The following is a 23,338-nucleotide window of genomic DNA, read 5'->3' as shown; positions in this document are numbered from 1 at the left end:
TGACAGCTCAATTGGAGTTCCATTTATTATAGATCATATCACCAAATATCCAATCTCCTGCGACAAAACTCCACCTGGCCTCACCTCTTCTGTGCTATAAGACCCATGATAAGAGTTGTAGATTTTTAACACCAGAAATAGTATGATCATTTAATTTGTTCTCCAGTATAACACAAAACATTTAATTTCAACCAGTGATTCTTGCACCAAACCCGTAACTTCAAGAGTATCTTTTATAAAGCCATGTAATATTTATTTTTTAAAATTTAGTATTGATTTAGAGTCCATGTGCCAGAGAATCCCCCACAACCCTAGGTTAAATGGTCCAATGGTTGTTACTGTGTTAAAAATTTGTGCCTTATTTCTAGCCTGAATTTGTCTGGCTTCAGCTTCCAATCACTGGATCTTATTATGGTTTATCGGCTAGATTAAAGAGCCCTCTGCTTATCAGAAATCTTCCCCCCGTGTAGGTACTTCTAGACAGTGATCACATCACCTCAACTTGTCTTGGGTCATCGAAGTCAACGGCGCGCCTCTAGCCTCCTCCCCTCCATGCCCAAGGGCAGGTCCCTCCTCTTTTATTTCAAAAACTTGGCCAAAAACTCAAGGTAGGCTCTCTTCTGGGGTGCAGCGGCAGGGACGAAGTGCCCCCCCGGATGGGTGAGGACCGCTGGATCCACGAAGTGGGACGCCAGCTCTCTGCTCAGTCCTGGCGGGATGACGCGGTCGGTGTCCCCCAGCACGTGGAGCGAGGGCACGGCGATGGGCTCCCGGTAGTAGCCGCTGTGCGGGGCAGCCCGGCTCTTGAAGCCGGCCACCAGGATGGCGAATTCAAAGGGGAACCGCGCGTCCCCGCGCTGCTGCAGGGCGCAGAGCAGGGCGGCCAGCGCCGCGCCCTGGCTGAAGCCCAGCAGCCCGTCGAAGGGCCCGTGCTCCGCGAGCGCCCGGGCCACCGCGTCCAGCGACTCGTCCAGCCCCTTGCAGGCGGCGGCTTCCTCCAGGGCGTCGAACGTCTCCTCCCGCGGCCTGGAAAACCACCAGCCGCGGGGCTCGGCGTCCTGCGGCTCCGGGCTCCGCCCCGCCCCGCCCCCGTGCTCGGCCGCGGGCCCCCGGACCGGGTGGGGCGCGCTCACGCTCACCAGCTCCGCGCGGCCCCGCAGCGCTTTGCGCAGCGCCCCGGTGCGCTCGTGGAAGCTGCGCTGGTTCTGGCGGTAACCATGGAGACCCAGGAGCCGGAGCGGCCGCTTCTCCCCGGACATGGCGGTCACCGGAACCGGATATCCGGCTTTCAAACAGGAAATGCCTATGCCCCGCCTGCCCGCCGGAAATGCCTATGCCCCGCTCGGGGCGGAACGAGCGTTGCCATGGGGCTGAATGGGAGTTTTCATTGGCCAGCGCGTGCTGAGAGGCGGAGCCAGGGCGGTCCGGCTGTGAGGGGCCCAGTCGGGGCTGTCAGGGCTGGGGCAGGAGCCCCCAGCACAACCCCCCCGCCAGAACGAGGCCGAGCCTGGAGCCTGAGTTAACCCCCCCCTCCCCTTGGTGGGGCGATGGGCCCTGGGACGCCCCCGTTCCTTGGCCGGCCTGAGCTCCCCCCAGCCGGTCCAATACAAGCCATGAGCCCCCCCGGCCTGTCAGTCTCTAGGCAGCCAGCAGCCCCCTGGGGCCGGGCCTAGCTCAGAGGGCCGGGGGGGAGGGCAAGGCTGGGATAGCAGGGGGCTGCGGGTCAGGAGTGAGGGGCACCAGCAGGAGCCCAAGGCTGGGATAGTTTTACAGGGCCTGCCCTGTCCCTCTCTGCTGGGAGCCCCTCTCTCTCCCTTGCCCCTGCACCATTTATCTCCCCGCCCCAGCACCACCACTGGTGACAGCAAAGACAACCCCCCCCCCCCGCAGAGGCAAGTTAACATGGGCTCTGACAGAGCTACGGGGCGTGTTTCTCTTCTCCTTTAGATCAATGTAATCAGGAGCTAGTGATAGCAAGTGAAGGCTGCTCTGTGAGTAGAACCGAGGCCCCGGGGAGGAGAGTCCACATCTGCCCACCTGTGACAGGACTCTGGGGCTGGAGGACACTATTTCCAACTTTGAAAGAGGATTTTGCAAACCATGGACGGTGAAACACACAGAGACAAAGAATCTGTCCCTCCACTGCAACTGGCAAATGTATCAAGGTAACTACAGTGTGTAAGTTAGGGTTCACTGCTGCCCCCAGGCTGAGCCTTGATGTCTACACACTGGGGCTGAGGCAGTGAGGGGAACAGAGCAGTGTGTTGGCCTAAAATCCATCTTCCCCAGGCAGAACACAACCGGAACCTTGGCACTGCTCCCAACTTTGTGCTTCTCAACATCCCGTTAGTGAGACTATGTCCCACACCCAGCACAGTTGAAGGGCCTTTTCGTGGCCATTTCCACCTCTCTGTAGTACACACGGGACATTTCAATGCAAATTAATCATGGTTTCGGCACAGCTGTTCCTTAATGGGGGATCTCAGTCCAGTGGCCAGGGAATGGTCCCTATCACAGAAACCACTGCTACAGCTGGTTCTTTCAGGCAGCCTCCGTGGAAACACTTCAGGCTGAATGGGCGAGACACTGAGAGATGGTTCTCCAGGGCAGTGAGAGAGTGGCCCTGCCACTGCCTACTCTGTACCTGCTCTGGGTGCCAGTCAGTCTATAGTGCTGTTGATCTGGCCCATTTCACCAGCTCTGAAGTCAGAGACAGCCCTTCCTGAGAGCAAAGCTGGGAGCGCTTGTTTCCAGGCCGGTAACTGCAGGGCTGTACCTGCCAATATCCCCATTGTTTGGGGGTTCAGGGGTGCTCTGGCTGCAATGGGGCCTTGTCTTGACAGCTGCAGTCGGTGCATTTCTTCCCCACACCAGCATCCACTGGTACCACAGGTTCAGGCAGCTTCCTCTACGGGAGAGAGAGAGAGAGAGACACACACACACACACCATTCAGAAGAGGATCCGTCCCCAAGGTTCTGCCAACACCGTGATATCATCACACCTGCTCCCTAGTCCCAGCTGCTGCTCTTGAAACACACCTGCCCCACTCCCCTTGTGGCCCCTATTAGGTTATCTTGGCCTCCTTTCCATCCCCTGCAGAAAGCTCACGTGCTGGAAGTCATGTTCTCAGCGTGGATTTATGGGCACGCTAAGCCTCCCCTCTCATTTCCTAGGCAAATGACACCAATAAATGCTCCTGCATTGCCCTGCAGTGAACAAGTGACAGGCTGTGACACAGCCCTTTGTGCTGCTTTTGCTTATCACACTCCAGACAGGCACCCAGCAGCTGCCACTTGTTACAGAAACAGCAACAATAACTCAGAGGAGCACCTGCTCCCAGGCCCATATCTCAGCGGGAACAGCCGATACCGATCAGACAAGATTGCTGCTTCTCATAGCCACTCCAGTCCTGCTGGCCCCTTAAATCACTTCCCAGAAAGTCCTCTAGACACCAGCTCCTCGTGCTAGGGTATTGTGACATACCCCGCGAGAGCTGGGAGCCCTGGTCTGAGCTTACCCCAGAAAGTATCCGGCTCTGCCACACATGGTGGGAGCAGGAGCATTGACCAGTGGGGTGAGCTGGCTCAGCGATGACCCCAGAGGACTCTGCTGGGCCCGCTCCACCCCAAAGGGAACTGGCCTCCTGGGAAGCCACAGCAAGGAAAGCTGCTCAGCATCCCTGCCACACACAGCCGCAGCACGGGGCCAGCATCGGAATGAGCTTCGGATTCGGAGCTTGAGGCTGCAAGTCCTGGGTCCGTTCGCCACATGACCTTAGGTGAAAGTCTGTGCCCCTTTCCAGGCCAACGAGGAGCGTGAGGGAGGGGGGCGGCTCCGGCTGCCACACCAAGCATTTCATTATCACCAGCCACTGGCTGGAGCCACTGGGTGGTGCTCTCAGCTCACGGCAGAGCCCAGGCACCGCAGGCTGCAGGGCGGCTTCCTTGCAAACAGGAAAACCCCAAACCCAGAGAAGCAGGAATTAAAGCTGTCCCAAGGGCTGGTGTCTTGTTGCCCAGGGCTCTGGCACTGTCCCCTCCATCCCTAGGGAGTACTGGGGCCACCAGCTGGGGAGCAGAGAAGGGAAAGTGCAGGGCCAGGGCCAGGGCCCAGCTCCCTCCTGGTCCTGTCTTTGTCTGCACACAACAGGTACAAAGCTCTGGGCACCTGCCCAGTCCCCTGGTGGTCAGGTGCAGGCAGCACATGGTGTTTCTCTTGTGCACAGCAGCAGGCCGCCTGACTGCCTTGGGTGAAAGGGGAGGGGTGAGGCTCAGGAGGAGCCAAGGCCTTGGCTGGGGCAGGTTTGTGGCCATGTTCCCCAGCATCACCCCAAGAGAAACGGGTCAGGAGGAGGCAGCAGTGAGAGCTTGTGTCGCCCCAGGGACCCTTCTTCCTTGCAACCCCATTGCAGGTGCCTTACCTGCGTTGGCCGGCTGGTGCCCCTCTGGGGCTGGTGGCTGGCATGGTTGACTGTCCAGGGCCCCAGGGACTGGCCGGCGTAGAAATCCATGGGGTAAGTCTGCTGCCACTCAATTTCCTTCAGGGCCACAGCAGCCTGGATGGGTGCAAAGTCATGTCACCACAACAAAGGACCCAGCATCCTCCACAGGAGAGTCGCATGGAGAAGCGACCAATGTATCAGCCCCTCTCAGCAGATGCTGGGGGCTCAGACTGCTCCACACATGCACTTTAACGACTTAGTAAAATGGTTAGAAGCATAGACTCCAATCAGAGTCTGCACCTTTCTGAGGTGCTTGGTACTAAAAGGGCACTGCTGCAGGGAAGCTTGCAGCGCTGGGGTCCCTGGCTGGGCACTGCTGCGGGGAAGCTCGCAGCGCTGAACTGCATATTAAATCATGACACAGTATTAGGAACAATACAGGTGCTCGCTCTGATGTGGTGGGGGGAGCAGAGACGACTGGGAGCACATGGAGAACGACCCTGCAGCGCTCGCTGTGATCTGCAGAAGCATGTGGAGGCTGCCCTCCCACCCAACAGGACACGCAGACCAGGCAGAGAATTACAAACGTGTCCATAAATCTTCCCTAAAATAATGTGGTGCTGGCCCCTTAGTCCCTGTCTGCAGCAATAGGGGCGGCCCAGTCACAGCCAGGCTCAAAGTTCCCCTGCTGTTATTTGTCTGTGCCCGGCTCCCAGAGCCTCTGCCTTCCTCACAGCTCGCCTGCATTGGGCCAGGCAGTTGGTGGAGGAGCAGGAGGCATTTGGGGAGCTTGGGGCCAGCTGGGCGGGGACAGAGGTGCTCCTGATCTGTGCAATGGAACAAGTTCAGCCAAGGGAACGTCTGTTCTGGGCCCTGAGCCTTGTCTGTCGGGTCCACCGACTCCTCTCCCTGCGGTGCTGGGCACTGGAGCGAATCCCTGTCCCACCTCTGCCAAGGTGAGACAGAGGGCTGCCGGGAATTTCTTACCTCGTAGGGTGTGAGCAGCGGCTTGCTGAAGGCTCCTCCCCAGTCAATGGAGAGCCGGGGACAAGCCACCTGCACCCACCTGGAAGGGAAGCACAGGGGCCACGTTACTCAGTTCAGGCCAGAGCTGCAGACAGGGTCTGCTCCCTCCCGCCAACCCACTGGGCAGGGACTTGCTCATACGCTGCCCGGTGATTCCACGGGCTAGGAGCCGTGCAGCAGGTAGCTCCTGGCCCACACAGGGTGCTAGGCGGTCACCCGTGAGCACTGTCGTTGCTGGCCTAGCTTGGCCTCCCCTGGTGGGCGTCCTTCTCAGACCCAGTCAGCTCCCTAGGGTGGGCGAATCCCCAGCATGTGGGGGGCACAGACTGCATTCGCTGGGGAGGTCCTTAGGTTTTGGGGGCCTTCAGTGGCTTCTTTTACGGCCACCCCCACGTCTGAGGAGCTGCTGCCAGGGCCAGGGGCTTGGCCATTCAGAGCAGAGGGAGGAAGAGGGGCCCAGCAGACATGAGGGAGCTCTGAAACTACAGAGCAATTATTGTCCTTTGGAAAAGCCAGATCCTCCATCTCAGTGTGACAAGGGCACTGTCTGCAGGGGCCCGGGGCTGCCCGCCCCCTGCCACAACCCGCTCAGCTAAGTGGAGGAAACCTGCGAAGCAGCAAACAGCGCTTGGCGTGTTTATTTCAGCTTGGCCTGGGCTGCATCCCCGTCACCAGGGATCTGTCCTGCTCTCCATCATGTTTAGCTGAGTCCAGCCGAGCGAGAGCATCGCACGACGCAGCCCTGGCACTGGGGAATATTTCAGAGCCCAGGGTCAAACATGCAGGGCTGGGAGAGGCTACTTCCCGAGCACAGGGGAACACAGCCTGGGGGCCACCCCCCGAACCACTCCCGCAGCAAGGGAGGGAGATCTGCAGGCACCTCTCACTGGGCAGTGGGGGCCCACGGCCAGGAGAAAGGGGGTGACCCGCTTCTGCGGGACGGCTCTGCAGACACTCACATAGGAGAGGATGGGAGGGGACGCGGGACAGCGCCCGGACAAGCCCTGGAGAATAGCGATGCAGCGAAGAGGACCCCTGGGAGGACAGGCGAATGCAGAGCCTGCCCCACAGAGCACAGCAGGCGGGCGGCTCCACATGGACACGTCTTGCTGAACTAGGGGACAGGAGGGGCTCGTGGCCACATGGGATCCCAGAGCTGGGGGCCTGCTTGAGTCCCCTGGGGGTCACCCCTCTGACCCCAGCCAGGCATCTCCAAACTGGCTCCTGCCCCCAGCTACCGGGGCGGGGGGACCCACACTGGAGCACATGCCTGGTACCTTGCCACTCAGCACCACGGCTGCAGAGGCTGTGATGGCGGCTGTGGGGGGAGGCCAGGTGAGACAGGATCCAGGGGAACAGGGCGCAGGGGGGACAGGGCAGACACACACAGAGCAAGGCCCACACTCACACGTCCACGTCGGGGAACAGCTGCAGCTTGCTGGGGAAGATCTCCGAGAGCAGCACCCTGACGAATGGGAGGCCGAGGGCTTGGAGCCGCCCCTCCAGGTGCTGTGGGGAACGAGACATAGGGAGCGTTAGGAGAGCCCCAGCTCGGCAATGCCCATCAGGCGGGCGGGGAACATGTCATCCCCTGGGCAAGGCCCTGCCAGAGCAAAGGGGGGCGATGAGCAGGGGAGGGGCTGCCCAGTACAACCGGGAAGGGCCTCAGGAGCGTGGGGGCCTGACCCCTGGGATGGGGGTGGGGTGGGATAATTGATACCATAAGGCTCCGGAAGCCCCCAGTCCCTCCAGACATCACTGCTACAGCAGGGAGAGCTACCGGGGGATGGGATGGGGCCCATTAGACAGGAGGCTGGAGCAGTCCCACCTGAGCCCCATCGAGGGGGCTTCTCTCTACCCAGCCCAGGCAGCAGCAGGACAAGCTCCCCCATCCTCACTGCCCCTCCCAGGGGCTCTTCCCCAGAGCCCACCCAGTCCCTGGCCTCTCTGCAGGCCTGTCAGTTCCTTGGGACAGCCCCCACACAGCACATGGGGGACACTGGGGTGCAGCTCCGGCAGCCAAGCAGCTGGAGCCCAGACCCCATCAGCCCCAAACAGCAGCTTCACTCAGCTCCACCCTCAACACTCGCAGCTGAGCCTAATGAAGTAATTACTGTTCAATGACAACAGTCTGTTCTCGTTAGCAGCAGCCTTCTCCTCGGCTGCCTGCAGCAGGGGCTGGGTGGGCTCCCCTCCATCCTGGCCCAGCCATCGCTGGTCATTCTGCCTCTGTCCCGCCTGCTGGCCATCACGGCCTTTGCCACGGCAGCCAGGGAGAAGGGATGAGTTAGTTGGGGTTGGTCCTGCTTTGAGCAGGGGGTGGGACTAGATCCCTCCTGAGGTCCCTTCCAACCCCGAGTCTCTGATTCTAAGCCGCAGGCAGCATCACCCTCTGTCTTGACCCGTGAGAGCCCGAGCTCCCGCAGGCCCGTCTGCTCTCCCTGGCATCGTCAGCTGAAAGGCCAGCGAAGCCTGCAGCACTGCCAGTGCCCTGCCCCCCGACCCAGAGCGCCCCCCTGCCAGCCCTGGGCCCTGCCCCCTGCCCCAGAGCACCCCCCTGCCAGCCCTGGGCCCTGCCTCCTGACCCAGTGCACCCCCTGCCAGCCCTGGGCCCTGCCCCCTGCCCCAGAGCACCCCCATGTCAGCCCTGGGCCCTACCCCAGAGCACCCCCCTGCCAGCCCTGGGCCCTGCCTCCTGACCCAGTGCACCCCCCTGCCAGCCCTGGGCCCTGCCCCCTGCCCCAGAGCACCCCCCTGCCAGCCCTGGGCCCTGCCTCCTGACCCAGTGCACTGCCATGTCAGCCCTGGGCCCTACCCCAGTGCACCGCCATGTCAGCCCTGCCCCCTGCCCCAGAGCACCCCCCTGCCAGCCCTGGGCCCTGCCCCCCAACCCAGAGCACCCCCCTGCCAGCCCTGGGCCCTACCCCAGAGCACCGCCATGTCAGCCCTGGGCCCTGCCTCCTGACCCAGTGCACCGCCATGTCAGCCCTGGGCCCTGCCCCCTGCCCCAGAGCACCCCCCTGCCAGCCCTGGGCCCTGCCCCCTGCCCCAGAGCAGCCCCATGTCAGCCCTGGGCCCTGCCCCCTGCCCCCTGCCCCAGAGCACCCCCCTGCCAGCCCTGGGCCCTGCCCCAGTGCACCGCCATGTCAGCCCTGCCCCAGAGCACCCCCCTGCCAGCCCTGGGCCCTGCCCCCTGCCCCAGAGCACCCCCCTGCCAGCCCTGGGCCCTGCCTCCTGACCCAGTGCACTGCCATGTCAGCCCTGCCCCCTGCCCCAGAGCACCCCCCTGCCAGCCCTGGGCCCTGCCCCCTGCCCCAGAGCACCGCCATGTCAGCCCTGGGCCCTGCCCCCTGCCCCAGAGCACCCCCCTGCCAGCCCTGGGCCCTGCCCCCTGCCCCAGAGCAGCCCCATGTCAGCCCTGGGCCCTGCCCCCTGCCCCAGAGCACCCCCCTGCCAGCCCTGGGCCCTGCCCCAGTGCACCGCCATGTCAGCCCTGGGCCCTGCCCCAGAGCAGCCCCATGTCAGCCCTGGGCCCTGCCCCCTGCCCCAGAGCACCCCCCTGCCAGCCCTGGGCCCTGCCTCCTGACCCAGTGCACTGCCATGTCAGCCCTGCCCCCTGCCCCAGAGCACCCCCCTGCCAGCCCTGGGCCCTGCCCCCTGACCCAGAGCACCGCCATGTCAGCCCTGGGCCCTACCCCCTGCCCCAGAGCACCCCCCTGCCAGCCCTGGGCCCTGCCCCCTGCCCCAGAGCACCCCCCTGCCAGCCCTGGGCCCTGCCCCCTGCCCCTGAGCAGCCCCATGTCAGCCCTGGGCCCTGCCCCCTGCCCCAGAGCACCGCCATGTCAGCCCTGGGCCCTACCCCAGAGCACCGCCATGTCAGCCCTGGGCCCTACCCCCTAACCCAGAGCAGCCCCCTGCCAGCCCTGGGCCCTGCCCCCTGCCCCAGAGCACCCCCCTGCCAGCCCTGGGCCCTGCCCCAGAGCACGGCCTTGTCAGCCCTGGGCCCTACCCCCTGACCCAGTGCACCGCCATGCCAACCCTGGGCCATGCCCCCCAACCCAGAGCACTCCCATACCCCAGCCTTGAGCCCCACCCCCTGACCCAGAGCACCCCCTGTGACGAAGTGGGACTGTTCTTAATGTTTCCTCTGAATACTGTGTGGGAGCCTCAGTTTCCCCTATGCATTTCTTAAGTCTCCAGTGTGCATAAATGGCTGACCATCTGTCTCCTAGCAACAAATGGCCAGGGCCCTTCCCCCCTTGCAAGGGGATAGCTAAAGGTGAACAAAGAGATCAGGTGACTTCCTGGCCCGGGGAAAGAGACAAAGGCCAGAAAGGAGGGGCTGGAGAGTTTCATTTTGGAGCTGGCTGGGGATGGGAGGTGAGGGCAGACAGGGGTGTCTGGCTCGTGGGACCCCAGGATGGATCTGGCCGAGGGATCCGGTTCTCTGGACCTACAAGCTCTGTTTTAGACCGTGTTCCTGTCATCTAATAAACCTCTGTTTTACTGGCTGGCTGAGAGTCACATCTGACTACGAAGTGGGGGTGCAGGACCCTCTGGTTGCCCCAGGACCCTGCCGGGGCGGACTCGCTGTGGGAAGCGCACGGAGGGGCATATGCGAATGCTCCAAGGTCTGACCCAGGAGGTGAAGCCATGGGAGCTTCTTGCCCTGAAGACAATCTGCTCCGAGGGAGAGGAGGCTCCCCAAAGTCCTGACTGGCTTTGTGGGGAGCAGTCCCAGAGCATCGCCCGGGGACTCCGTGACACACCTCAGCCCCACTCCCCCAGCCACTTCAGCGCTGCCCCCCCCAGTCCTGATGCACCTCCCCTCTGACCCCAGCACCCCGTTATTCTAGCCCTGCAGCTCCCCCCGCCCCACGAGCTGCCTGCTCGCTGGGGGCGGTTTTGTGACTTGGACTCGGGAGACAAGTTGGGGGGGTTCACTCATGTGATGGAAGTGCTGGGGGGGGGGCCTCTGGGCGTGACCCCAGGCTGCACGGTGGGATGTGGGGCGGGGGCACCCAGGGACACAGCAGGTGCCTCTCTCCCATCACATCACCGTGGCCTTAGCCAGCTGCGGAGCAGCTCCATGCTGTCCTGCGCTAGCCCTGGGACGCGTCGGGCAGGGCCAGTGGGAAAAGGATCAGGCCAAGACGGGGCAGAAGGTGGAGTCCCAGCCTTGGAGCTGCTGCCATGCCTGGAACTCAGCAAGGAGGCGGCACTGCAGAGCCCCAACCCCGCCCAGCCCTTGGCACTGGGCCAGGACAGGGGAAGCAAAACCAATCCCAAGTTCACGTCACTAAACTAAAAATAGCTGAGAATTAATTGCTGTGTGGCCAGCGCGGGGCTCGCGGGGCCGGCTCTCTCCTGCGAGGGGCCTCGGCCCTGGCTCCCTCTCATCTCCTGCTAATTGTCCTGCCAGCTTTGCTCCCAAACTGTAGAAATCCTGGTCGATGGCGATCAATGGGCATGAGCCAGGGCCACGAGGTGAGTCACTGGCCAGGCGAGATCCCCTCCCTGCCCCACTGCACAGTGAGGCCAGGGGGATGATGGGCAGCCGCTCACGCCAGCCACGCAGGAGGCACAACCGGGCAAGTGCCAGGGCAGCAGTGGGGCTCGGGGGGGGGGGGGGGGGCTGGGGAAGTGCTGCAGACCCCAACACGTGGTCCTGAGTGGGGCCGAGGTGGCTCCTGGACGGCAGGGAAGAGGGGGCAGCAGCAGGTCCTGGAAGGGAGGATGGATTCTGAGAAAAAGCCAGTTTCTCTTTCCTGCTCCTGGGGCGCAGCGAAGCCCTTCGGGGGATCTGGCTCCACAGAGCAGGGCTGGGGGGAGCCTGATCCCCAAGCCAAGCCAGCTGCAGGACAGGCACATCTCTGGAGGTACCTGCAAGATGGAGGTGGAGCCCTGGCGCCCCAGGGTCCCGAGAATGAGTCCCCAGCTCCGGGCGCGGGCGGCGGTGCAGATGGCCTCCTGCCGGGCATGCTGCATGCGCTCGTGGGCGTAGTGCTCCCTGGAGAAGATTTTGCTGTAGGGATCGTACCTGCGCAGAAGACAGAGCTGAGGACAGGCACAGCTGGCAGTGCCCAGCAGTTTGGCCCCTCCCTAGAGTCAGACCCTGGGGGGGATCGGGACCTCCAGGGCGCTGCACTCTCAGCTGCCCACAACTGACAACATTGGGGGAGGGGGTGTCTCTCCCCGTGGGAGGGAAGGAGGGGGGCTGACCCCCTGTTCTGTCAGGGAGGGGCCTGGACACAAGCACAGGTTCCCTCGCTGCTCTGGGATGAGCTCTCTGCAGGCAGCTCCAAACCACGGCCATTCCTGTCAGTCACAGGTCACTGGGCTCCCCTCTGACCACACGCTGGGAGGAGAGGGGACCAGCTAACTGCCCCTCCTCCACACCCCATGGGGGGCAGCACTGACCCACAGGCCTGCCAAACCCCTCTCTCCCCTCCAGGAGGGGCTGACGGCTCCTCTGACTTTTGTTCTCCTGGGGTCCCTGGCCCTGCGGCAGCCACCTCAGGCTGATCCGTCAGTGCCAGCCTCTCCCTGCCAGGCGAGGACTGTCTGGGTGAAATGCCCTCTGGCCCGGCCCAGGTACGGGAGCCTGCCTGGACGGTCCATTGGACCCAGCAGGCCCGGTGGTGTAAGACTGAGCCCTTCCTACCACCCGCATTAGAGGGGGAACCAGTCCAGACGCTGTGGGAATGGGTCACTAGAGAACGTTCCCAGCCAGCGCTCTGGTCAGCTCCCAACGCAGGGCAGAGCAGGGCGTGCGTGAACAGAGATCCGGCTCCTCTTGGCCCGGCCCCTGGCTTCAGCCCTGCCAAAGGCTGCAATGCACACAGGCCCGGCCACTCGCTCTCCTGCTCTGTCATTCTTCCCCCTCATCAATTATGAAGAAATCTTTGATTTGTTGCTTTGTTTGACGAAGAGAATTTTAATCAAATCCCACTTGGGCTGCAGCAGCTTCCCCAGCCCCATAAACCTGACGTGCGTCTCCCGTTAGTAACAAACGACCTACTAAGAAATTCAGATTTCACAAAATGGGCCAGCCTTTTGCTCCTGATATTTCATCTGCTTTCAGCAGCCTCATCATCACATTTTATGGCCTCTGCCTGCAGCAGCCAGGGAGTTTAATGGCTGCACCTCAAAGAGCTTTCACAGGTACTTGTCAAAATGTTTATATTCAGCCCGAGTAAATGGCTGGTGTTCATCTCATCAAGCCCGACTCCCCTCTGCACCTCTCCCTCAGCCCGGGAGCCGCTTGTGATTGCTCCGTGAGGGCTCCCCCACACGACTCGGCCGCCAGCCACGTCCGCCTGAGTGCCCAACACCCCGTAGGAGGCCAGACCGTGCTGCTGGGACCTGCAGAGTGAAGGCCTGGGGCCTGGTTCTGCTCCAGGAGCAACAGTTGGCTGAGGCCACGTCTGCATGTCCAGCGCAGCAGCGGCAGGCGGGGCCGGTGAAGATGCTCTATGCCGACGCTCTGTCCCCCGTTGGCGTAATAAAACCACCCCCGCGAGGGCAGAAGCTGTGCTGGCGGGAGCTCTCCTGCCGGCATCGCGCGGTGCACACAAGCGCTCATGTCAGTGTAATGTATGTCGCTCGGGGGTGTGTGTGTGTTATACGACATAACCTGTAGTGGAGACAGAGCCTGAGAAGCCCATTAACAGGGTCTGCTCTCGGTAGGCAAGTTTTGACCCCACCGCCTCTCTCCTCATCCAGCCACGCTGCACCCGGACCGGTGGTGGTTTGCAGAGCGCTGGCTGCCGGCTTCCCCACCTCAGCTCTGGCAGCAAATTGTATTAAAAAGCTAAACAAACATTAAACACTTCCCAGCATCCCTGTCATGGACTCCCATGGTGGGGGGGGGGGGAGGGGGGGCCAGGCAAAAGCCAATGGGAGGGGAGCTGGGTCTGAGCGACAGCCAGGGGAAGGAGAGGCGGGATGCCCAGCCAGAAATGGGAGGGGAGGTATCCACAGACAGTCTATGCCCATGCCAGGAAATCCCATATCCACTCCCCAGTGTGAATGTTGGTGACCCCTGCAGCCTGGCTGGCTCCAGTACCTGTAGGCGGGAACTCCGGGGTTGGCAATCATGACAGATTCCAGGTGGAAGCGCCCATCCCCCAGGTACCTGCAGCAGGGAGAGAAGAGCTCAGGGACGCTGCCACGCTCCTCAGGACCCAGCTGACTCCAGAGCACAGTCCCAGAGCTGGGGACGTTTGGTTCAGGCCCGTTCTGACTGCCTGGTGGCTGCTGCTGCATCTCAGCGCTGGGTGCAGGAGCCCATACCGGCCCGCGTGAGCACCACAGGCACAGAGCAGGCAAAGCAACCGACTAAGGGCTGGGTTCAAGCAGCCCTGCACTCTGGGACTTGCAAACAAAGCCTGTGAGGCCATATGGGGACCAGTCAGCGCCAGTGGGCAGGGGAGAACCAGCTCGTGCTGGCAAACAGTGAGAGAAACCTGCCCCCGTGCACGCAGCTGGCGGGGATGGGACCGCTCTGCCTGGCACGCATCCTGCACTCACACAGCAGGGCAGGCCACCCTCGTTTTGTCTGACTTATAAGTGGAGCTCAAACAGCCCGGGAGCGAGCAGGATGAGGAGCTCACATGAGCCGTTCTGGGTTGAACACACTGGGCTGCTAGCGCCAGGCAGGCAGATCGCTGCTGCCTCCTTTGCTTTAACAGCATCACATGCAGACAGTGAAAGAACTCGCGGACGTGGCTCTGGGATCCCCGCGGTAAGGTCAGGGCTTTGCGCCTGCTTCCACTGGTGGGGAACGGTTTGCTGTGACTGTGCCAGGCGTCTCCATGTGTAACACACCCACCTGCACAGCAATGGGGCTGGCCCTCCTCACCACTCCTGGCCCAGCCCATAGCTAGGTTCCAGGGGCCAGGCCAGCATAGCTGGTGCTGTAAGCCCGGAGTGTAGACGCAGCCTAAACCAATGGCAGGGGGGTTTCTATTGCTGTAGGAACACCCCCTTTCTGCGCGCTGGCAGCCAGCTCGCTGGACGCGTTCACACTGGGGCTTAGGTCCTCGGGGTGTAGATTCTTCACAGCCCTGAGTGAGGTAGCTATGTTGATCTAAGTTTTAAGTGTAGACCAGGCCTCCATATGGAACAGAACCCAGCCATGCTAAGCTGCCCCCCCTGTACTCCCAGCGGCCGCCTGGGCACTTCAAAATGTGCCCCTGCTGGCCCCACTGATGCAGTGGCACCTGGGCACAAGTGAGACTGCAGCCCTGGACACGGACCCGTCTCCTGGGTACCACAGGTAGGGAAATGAGTCAGGAGCGTATTTTAAACGCAATTTCCATTCCTACCACTCCACCTGGGGCTCTCCCTGCCCCCCGGCCAGCGCACTCCACCACCGCTGCCTGGGTGAGCGCCCCCTGCTGGAGCCAGGAGAGGCGTCCATTCTCCACCCAAAAATGGATTCCTGCTGCTGGACTGGGGCAGAGAGGGTGAGTCACTGTGCAGCCGCAGAGCTGCTCAGTAGTTACGTCTGGTTAGAGACATTTCTGCTTCCATTTCTAATCAGATTTCAAGTCAGCAATTACATTTCAAAGCCTTTCATTCAGCTGCCCTAATGGAGTGAGGGCTTGGAAAATGAATTCAGACGTAAAACTTGACTAGATTTTGCCCTTAATTGGAGAATGACATTTTGGAAGATCAAAGCTAATTTGTCTGGAAAAGTTAGCCCCAGAGACGGGGCTAAATAAGAAAATAACAACTCAGACAGGAGCCTGTGGAGTCGCGCAGGTACAACAGCCAGTGCCACAGCTGGGCCTCACCTGCAGCAGCTGGACACCCACATCTGCAATGGAACAGGAGCCCAGAAGCTGCAGCCACTGGAGGTTCTCTCCAGCACTAGGGGAGGGCAGGGCCAGGGAAGGGGGTTGGCCTTGAAAAGCCCTGATCTACATGAACATGGTGTGGAGCCTGAATCCCCCTCCCTGAAAGGGTGGGAAACTAGAAGGCAACACATCTAATACTGATTGAAGGAAACCCACGATTAGCCTGCAGAACTCACTGCCACAAGACATGACTGGGGCAGGAGCTCCGCAGGACTGCAGTAGGCATCAGGCATTTACATGGCTAGTTCCTTTAGGCAGAATGAGGATTTACTGGACAGCTCCGAGCCCTCGAGCCAGGGCCTGAGATGCCCATTGGCTGAGGAGGAGTGGGGGACACCCCCTTAAGCAACATGCCCCAGACTTTCCCAGGCCAAGCCCTCTTCAGGAAATGAAGCCAATCGTGCATGTCCCACCCCAGACCACGTGGCCACGCCACTCTTCACTTGTTCCCTGGGGTGTGTGTGTGGTTCTTGTTGCCTCCTTTGGAGCCGGTGACTGGGATAGAGGAAGCCCCTCTGGGCGGTGCTGGCAGTTCCTGTGTGCTGCTCACCACGCTGTCTACAGCACCCACCAGAGCTGCCCCCGCTGTGCCACCCTAGTGCAACGTGCCCAGAGCCGGCCAGCCCGGACTCGGGGCAGCTGCAGCACAGCAAGTCGGAGGGGCCGTCACTCAGTCACAGGAGGCCTGGAGAAGACGTCTAATGGCTCTGTGCCGGCTCTGAGGCGTTAGATTCAAGCACGGGCACCAGGCGCTCCCGAGGCTTTGGGGAGAGAGGAGCAGCGCAGCGCGGAGCCTGGAGCCCAGGCCGGGCAGGAGGAAGGGAGGCTGGGGCCTGCCAGAGGTGAACTTGACCAGGGAAGAGCAGCAAGCCCAGCTTGGGCTCCTGCCAGAGAGCAGTGTGGAAGGACGGGGTGTGTGTGAGGGGTCCTCCCCTCCCCACAGCCCTGCGTGGTCAGCAGGATCCCACGCGCCGTGCACGGACGGGCCAGCATCCGCCTGTGGGCTGGGGTGAGACACGCCAAGCTGGCCTCCGGGAACAGGCCCCCGGCTACACCCCAAGAGTCACCCCAGCACTCCCCCTCCCCACATAACGGGCCAGCGATCCCGACACAGGCCGTTCAGTTGCTGCACGTGCTAACCCAAGGGGGTGGGTACCACCCCATCCCACTTCAAGCTCCCAGGCAGGCTCAAGGGGCAGCATGAGCTGTGGGTCGCCTGCCCCACACACGGATTGCCACTGAGGGCACAGCCAGCACAGCTCTGCCTGGGCTCCCCCTGGGGTGGGGTCGTTTATTTATTTATTCTGCAGCTCACTGTATTCACAGTACATTAAGCATTTCCATTACCTAAAATAATTAGGTGATAGGAAGCGAAGTGCTCCCTCTAATTTGCTGTCCTTAAATAAAATTAATGGTGCTGTGATGTTGGGGCCCAGCCATTCGTCTTCTCCAATTATCTGCCCGCCTTTCCATCTATTATCTAGTCTGATCTACGACTCAATTATTCCTTCTGCGTTACAAGCACAAGCCACTCTGTGCAGAGCCTGCCAGGTGGGTCCTGTCTCCCCCAGGTCTGGAGCACAGGGACCCAGCTCTGCCAGATTCCCACCCCCCTGGCACCTGGAGCGCAGGGAACCCCAGGCTCTGCCGAGGTTTCCATAGCTCCTGGACACGCATGGGGCTGTACAAATTGGGGGAGAGGCCTGCTCCAGGCACAGGTTTTGTATCGCCTGAACTAGAGGACTTAAAAATACTCATCGTTGAAGTGTTTGCAAGGAAGCAGAGCTATATAAACCCTAGTACTTACACAACGGCGTCTGTGTCCGGCCCCAGGCGGGGAGAGGTGCAGCCCAGGATCTCGCCTGGGGAGAGCGGCTTGCACTGTGGGATGCTGACCTTGTACTCAGAGCGCAGCACCTGGGAGGCCGCCTGTGGGGAAGAGGCATGGGGTCAGATACCAAATGTGGAGGATGGAGCTTCAGGGTGGGCTGGGCTGAGAACAAACTGCCCCAGATGCTGTGGGAGGTGGAGAGGGAGGGAACGGCGCAGCAGTGTGCGCTTGGAATACAGCCCCTGACTGACTGCACGGGGCAGCATAGGGTGTTCCCAGGCCACCTCATCACACCTCCGCTCTCAGACTCTGTGTCCCTGGCCCCTGCCAGCCTCCAGCAGCCGGCTCCGCCAGCCCATGGCGAAGGAGAGGGCAGCGCATTCCGTGGATCCAGGGGACAGCCGAGGGGCCCTGGGATGGAGGGGGTGCGTGTGGCAGAGGCGAGGTTTCCAGACAGGGCTGGGGCCGGCCGGAGCAGCGAGAACTCGCCTGGCCGAGTGAACTGGCCCTGCCTCGGCGAGGGAACGTGAGCCAGACGTTGGGAGCCGCTAGCAGACGCATCAATTAAAATACAAGAGAAAATGTTTAACGCTTCAATGACCCCATGTTTAGACAGACACGGCTCAAGAGGCTCATTCATCTCTCCCGTCCTGCTGAGCCGGCCATTCACCAGGAGCAGCTAATCCGCAGCCAGACCTGCCAGCGGCTGCCGGAGCTTCCCCTGCCACTACCAGTGTCGCAGCAAAATGCCAAGTGCTCTCTGCCTGCCCTGACATTTACAGGGCTGGCTCCCCCGGGAGGGCGGGGGATGGCCATGAAACATTGATCAGAGTTATTACAAAGCACTTGATCAACATTATGGCAGGAGAATATTATTGCAGCTACTCATTAGAGGGGAACCGGCGGCTCTGAGCAGTCGCTGAGGCTAGAAAGAGAGACACCACTAGACACACAGGTGTGCACTCTGCACAGCCCCTCCCCCGACAGGTGTGCACCCTGCACAGCAACCCCCCGACAGGCGTGTACCCTGCACAGCATCCCCCCGACAGGCGTGTACCCTGCACAGCAACCCCCCGACAGGCGTGCACCCTGCACAGCAACCCCCCGACAGGCGTGCACCCTGCACAGCAACCCCCCGACAGGCGTGTACCCTGCACAGCCCCTCCCCCGACAGGTGTGCACCCTGCACAGCCCCTCCCCCGACAGGTGTGCACCCTGCACAGCCCCTCCCCCCGACAGGTGTGCACCCTGCACAGCCCCTCCCCCCGACAGGTGTGCACCCTGCACAGCCCCTCCCCCCGACAGGTGTGCACCCCCACAGGCTCTGGCAGGCACCCTGCTCTGCCCGGGCACATGCAGCACTGTGCTCTGCAGCTCCACCCGGAGGGGGCTGCAGCTCAGCAGGGAGGGAGTGCAGGGTATTTTAGGGCCCTTCAGAGTGAAATGGTTTGAGAAAAGCAAGTTCTTCCCCTTCCCCTCCCTTCATCCTGACACCGCGCCCATGAGCCCCGCCCCAGGACAGGAGCATCTCCCCACCTAGGCGTGGAGGCCCCCGCAACTGCCTGATTTCCAGGCTGAACATGGATCTTGATACAAATGCAACTGCCAAGGAGAGGAGCGTGCGAGAGAGCTGTCAATTATGGGACGTTCATGATCCCTGCTGTGCTCCTTATTAAACCCACTCAGTCCCATTAGCCCTGGGAGCCCAGAGTTTGCGCCGCAGGTACGACAGGCGCTGCTCCAATAGCTTCTGGACTGGGCTACCTGCAGAGGACCCAGCATGGGAGCAGGGTGACCTGGAAGCCACCAGGCGCTGGCTCCGGGAAGTTGTTGCTTATCTGCATTCACAGGCATTGGGAGGCAGCTGGTTGTGGGGCATGGGAAAGAAAGAGCCCACAGGCTGTTACTGGTGTGAGGCCCCAGGCCCAGCAGCCAGCCCGGCCCCACGGCCGTCTCACCTGCAAAGCGGAGACGAACTGGATGGTGCTGACAAGAGCCAGGCAGGCGCCCTTGGGGAAGTTGAAGTGGACGGTTTCCACAAAGTGGGACGTATCGATCTTGATATCCACAAACACATAGAGCATCTTCACCCCCTGCGTGGCGTCGATGGGAACTAGGGCCAAGGAGAGAGAGCGTGAGCTTAGCTGGCTGCCCCCAGCCCCGCCGGCCAGGAGCCGAGGCACAGGGCCAGCGGAGCATCCCTCCTGCAGCACCTCCCAGCCCACGCAGGCACCGGCTGGGGAAGCAGCCAGAGAGGAGCTCGAGCCCAGCTGCTGAACCGTCCCCCTAGGGCCTGAGTGCAGCCATTACGTAAGGAGAGGGGCCGCCCCCACTCAGCGGCACCACACTGGCTTGCAGAAGCCACCAGGCAGCCCCTGCCCCCATTTTCAGAGGCTCCTGGCTCGCTGCCCGGTGCTGTTACACTGAGGAAGGTGTCACAGGCAGGGCTCCCGGGCCCAGGCGCGGCGCTAGCCAGGAGATGGTGCGCGAGTCCCGTGGCATGGCAGCGCCAGCCCACCGCGGCCAGGTCAAGGCGTGTAGCACGCAGCTGGGACAGCGCTGGCAGGCAAAGGAAAGCAGCACTCGGTCATTTCTCTCCGGGGAACGGCCGCCCAGGGAATCGATGAACACAAATCTAATTACCCTCCATGCTAAGGAGCCCATGTCACCACAATTAAGCGAATAATTAAAGAACATGGGGTCCGCATCGACCCACAGCTCCGTGCTCACTGCCCATTTCAGTGCCATTCCCCTGAGCACAATTAAGTGCCAAATTACTCCCTCCGGGGGGGCTGTGGAGGGGTTGCAGGACCACAGAGGGAGATGTGCCCTTGTCCTTCACAGAGCAGGGGGCATGGCACAAAGGCCTGGGCACAAATGCCAGGGAGAACTCGCTGTAACCGTTGCAGGGGTAGGGTCACCAGCCTGCTACGGGCACCACCCCTGAGCACAGCTCTGCTCCGAACAGCCAGGGGAATGCAACACGGGGTGCATGGCCAGCAGCTGCACTGCACAGAGCCAGCCCCACTGGCTCTCTTGTGCAGAACTGCTTGCCCAGGAAGAAGTGCTCCCTTCCAGCAGTGGCTGCATTTCCCTGAAAGGGCTGGGGACCTTCACCAGGAAAGCCCAGGCAGGCAGCAGCGGCGCGTGTGAGCTCCTGCTCCCGAGTGCTTCTCTTCTAACCGTTCGTTAATCTAACAGCCAGGACAGACCAGGAGTTTTAACGCCCCCAGGCTACTGACACCGTCTCCCCCTGACCCTCGCTCCTATACTGCAGTGATGGACACTGATCGCTGCGGTCACCCCCCGGACGTGGGTTGGGACCCTCACTTTTCAACCCTGCAATATTCTATAAGAAATGTGATTATTACAAGTCATTTCTATGCCCTGTAAATTCACCTCCCAGCAAGGCTACCGCATCTGGGGCCCACGACGCAGAGACAGGTGGAGGACTCACTCTGGGCGGGGCGCCTGGGCTGACCTGCCACCGGTGGGGACTGGACTGCAGAGCGCTCTGGGAGCGAGGGAGCTGGTCCCAGGGAGCCAGAACCGGGGCTTAGAACCGGCTCCGGACTCAGCCAGACCCCAGCTCCCACGGCACGGGGCCTGAGCCTCTGGAAAGCCCCCCCGCCCATGCCAAGGACACACAGGAAGGGTCGTGGGTGACGGATGCTGGAGGGCGCAGCGGGCGGGGGTGCTCTGCTGTGCACTGTAAATGCCCAGGGAGTGTGTCAGCAGGGCCCCTGGGGCACACAGCACAGCCGGGCAGGCAGACAGACGTGCTCTGGCCACGCCAGCAGAGACAGTCAGGCCCAGGCCAGTCTCAGTGGGGTAAGGGCAGCAGAGCCCACCCACCCCGAGCCAGGGGGTGGCCTCCTGCAGCTGGGCTCCGTCTGCCCCAGGCTTGCCCGGCCCTCCGTTATCTGGGGCAACAATTCCACAGAGCCACCTTAAAACCCAAAATGTCTTATTGTTATTTTTGGGCTGATTCCACCCTGGGTGGACTTCAAAGTTAGCAGCATCTGGGACAGCAGCGCAGTTTCCATGGCAACTGAATCCAGAGTACCCTTCTGCCTAGGGAGCGCAGAGCCGCTCCTCGCCTGCCCTTTAAACCAGCCCTTACGGCCCCCGCTGCCACCAGACCAGAGCTAGCAGGGGCCCCAGACCAGGGAGCCCCAGCCAGACCCGCCTCTTCTGCTCCCCTAGGCCTCCACTCCCTTCTGCTCCGGCTCCCACCAGACCCCCTGGCTCCTGCTCACAAGCACAGCCCCTCCCACTCCTCTCCCCAGCACCTGGGACTGGGGTAAGGAGCTTCGCAGCCGCAGAGCCCCACTGCATGGGGAGCCTCCCCTACCAGCGCCTCTGGAGATGGAGAATGGGCATGTGACGGGGACTCAGGACTCCTGGGTTCTAATCCTGGCCCCGGCTCTTCCCCCTCGTCCCATGGGGAGAGCACCGACCTGCCTGCCGGGCCGGGGAGGGGTCACTGATCAATGTGCATCCAGCCGTCCCCAGTCCCTGTCCTGGGCCAAGGCGCTGCAGGCCCGGTGGTCTCACGGTTCTGGAGCCTGAACACACAACACCCAGTGCCCCAGGAGTGGGGCAGGGCTGGCAGAGCATGTGTCGTCCCCCCCCCCGCCCCGCCCAGGTGCAGGGACGGTCCCTCTTCCCTCCACGCAGGAGGCGAGAGGGCGTTTTCTGAGCAGCAGCTCCTTGGGGACAGGGCAGGGCTGCCCAGGGGCTTCCTTCATCTGTCATGCAGCCCTCGCCCCAGGCCTGGGCATTCAGTATCTAAAGGACCCGCCCAGGCCCACGTGTCCGGCACATGCAGCAGGGAACAGCGCTGCAGGGCTGGCATGGACCTGGGGATCACTCCTGTGCCGAGACCCTGTGACTGGAGTGGGCTGTAACGCCATCACGCCGGGGGCTGCAGCCCCCTCGCCGGGACCACTGTTAATGGCAGCAGCAGGAGGGGGCTGGTCGGTCCCAGACTGTGCACTGCACCATGGAAGCCAGGCGCCGGAGAGGCAAAGGCCACCATGAGCAGGGAGTGTGAGGCCAGCAACAGGCGGGGGGCAGAGAGAGTTAGACGTGGGGAGGGGGACAGACTGGGCAATGCTGCCTCCAAGGGGTCCCTGTGCAATGGACGGCAGCAGCCCAGGAGGGAGGCTTGACACCCTCCCCCCCCCCCGGGAGGCGTTTGGATCCCACTGGGGGGCCATATCCAGTCTCCCTAGCTCGGGCCAAAGCGACAGGAGCCTCCGGCTGGTGCTGGTGCAGAAGAGGCTACGGCAAATGTCTCCATGTGAATAGGACCAGTGTTTTCCAGCTGGGAGCTCTTCCCCTCGGCGCGCCCAGCCGGTTTGGGCCCCTCCACCAGCCCCTGGAGCACACGGTGCGGCTTGCAGCTCGGCTGGGCAGAGCTGGCCGTCTTGTTCACAGAGCCTGCCTGTTGGGCAGCAAGCACCTCCCCACAGAGCGGGAGCCCAGCTCAGTACATGGCCCGAGGGAGCTCACAAACTGGCCGAGTGCCCCCAAGGGCACAGCGCAGCCTCCTGGCAGGCACCACCCAGTGCCCATGGGAGCGAGCGACAGACAGCCACAGCTCGGATCCTGCAAGGCTGGGCTCCCCACAGGGCCCCAGCAGCCTGGGGACCCCCTGCACAGCAGGGCCAGACAGAGCTGAGCGGGCTGGAGGAGCCCAGAGAATCCAGGCTGCCATTCGCTTCTCCTAAGGCTCAGGAGTGGGTGAGGCGGGCGACCCGCCCTCCAAGCTCCCCACCCCAGGGGGCCTGCGGGCGCAGCGGGGATGATGTCTCGTCCCTGGGCGGCTGCAGGAGGAGCTGCTGGGGAGCCAGCATCCCAATGCTCGGCCACATGGATGCTGCGGCACATGCAAAGGACAAACCCCTCACTGTCCTAACGCCTCCTGGACACACCAGCCTGGCTGCTGCGACGCAGGGCGCGAGAGAGAACCTGAGACACGCCATTGCCAGTGCCGCACTCGCAGGCCTCTGCTCCCTGCCAGGCCCTCCATGGCCCGGCTCTGCCGGGCATCGGCACAGCCTCCGAGCCAGAGGGCCCCAGCCACAGAGCAGCAAAGGTTCCTCTCACGCAGCCTGAACGGTGGCCAGAGAACAGGGAGCTTGGCCGAACAGACAACAAAGCCGCTCTGG

The 23,338-nt window shown here is 62.2% G+C and overlaps 2 protein-coding genes across 5 annotated transcripts in view; both read right to left on the bottom strand.

The window, feature by feature from the left end:
• On the bottom strand, positions 1–1,853 carry OVCA2 (OVCA2 serine hydrolase domain containing). The gene has a single exon (XM_054008439.1). The coding sequence runs from the start codon at positions 1,257–1,259 to the stop codon at positions 579–581; it is 681 nt and encodes a 226-aa protein (XP_053864414.1). The 5' UTR covers positions 1,260–1,853; the 3' UTR covers positions 1–578.
• A 285-nt stretch (positions 1,854–2,138) lies between these two features.
• DPH1 (diphthamide biosynthesis 1) overlaps positions 2,139–23,338 on the bottom strand; it is a 55,668-nt gene continuing 34,468 nt past the window's right edge. For all 4 annotated transcript variants that reach the window (XM_054008434.1, XM_054008435.1, XM_054008436.1 and 1 more), the window contains exons 5-12: positions 19,121–19,275; positions 17,139–17,260; positions 13,537–13,605; positions 11,352–11,508; positions 6,877–6,977; positions 5,430–5,508; positions 4,422–4,556; positions 2,139–2,908 (exon numbers count right to left, since the gene is read on the bottom strand). In XM_054008434.1, the coding sequence (XP_053864409.1) occupies positions 2,804–2,908; positions 4,422–4,556; positions 5,430–5,508; positions 6,877–6,977; positions 11,352–11,508; positions 13,537–13,605; positions 17,139–17,260; positions 19,121–19,275 (923 nt within the window). In that variant the 3' untranslated portion in view covers positions 2,139–2,803. The remainder of the gene's footprint in view (positions 2,909–4,421; positions 4,557–5,429; positions 5,509–6,876; positions 6,978–11,351; positions 11,509–13,536; positions 13,606–17,138; positions 17,261–19,120; positions 19,276–23,338) is intronic.

The sequence above is a fragment of the Malaclemys terrapin genome, chromosome 18 (genome assembly GCF_027887155.1).
Source record: "Malaclemys terrapin pileata isolate rMalTer1 chromosome 18, rMalTer1.hap1, whole genome shotgun sequence".
Lineage (NCBI taxonomy): Eukaryota > Metazoa > Chordata > Testudines > Emydidae > Malaclemys > Malaclemys terrapin.
This window is presented reverse-complemented; position numbering and strand designations above follow the sequence as displayed.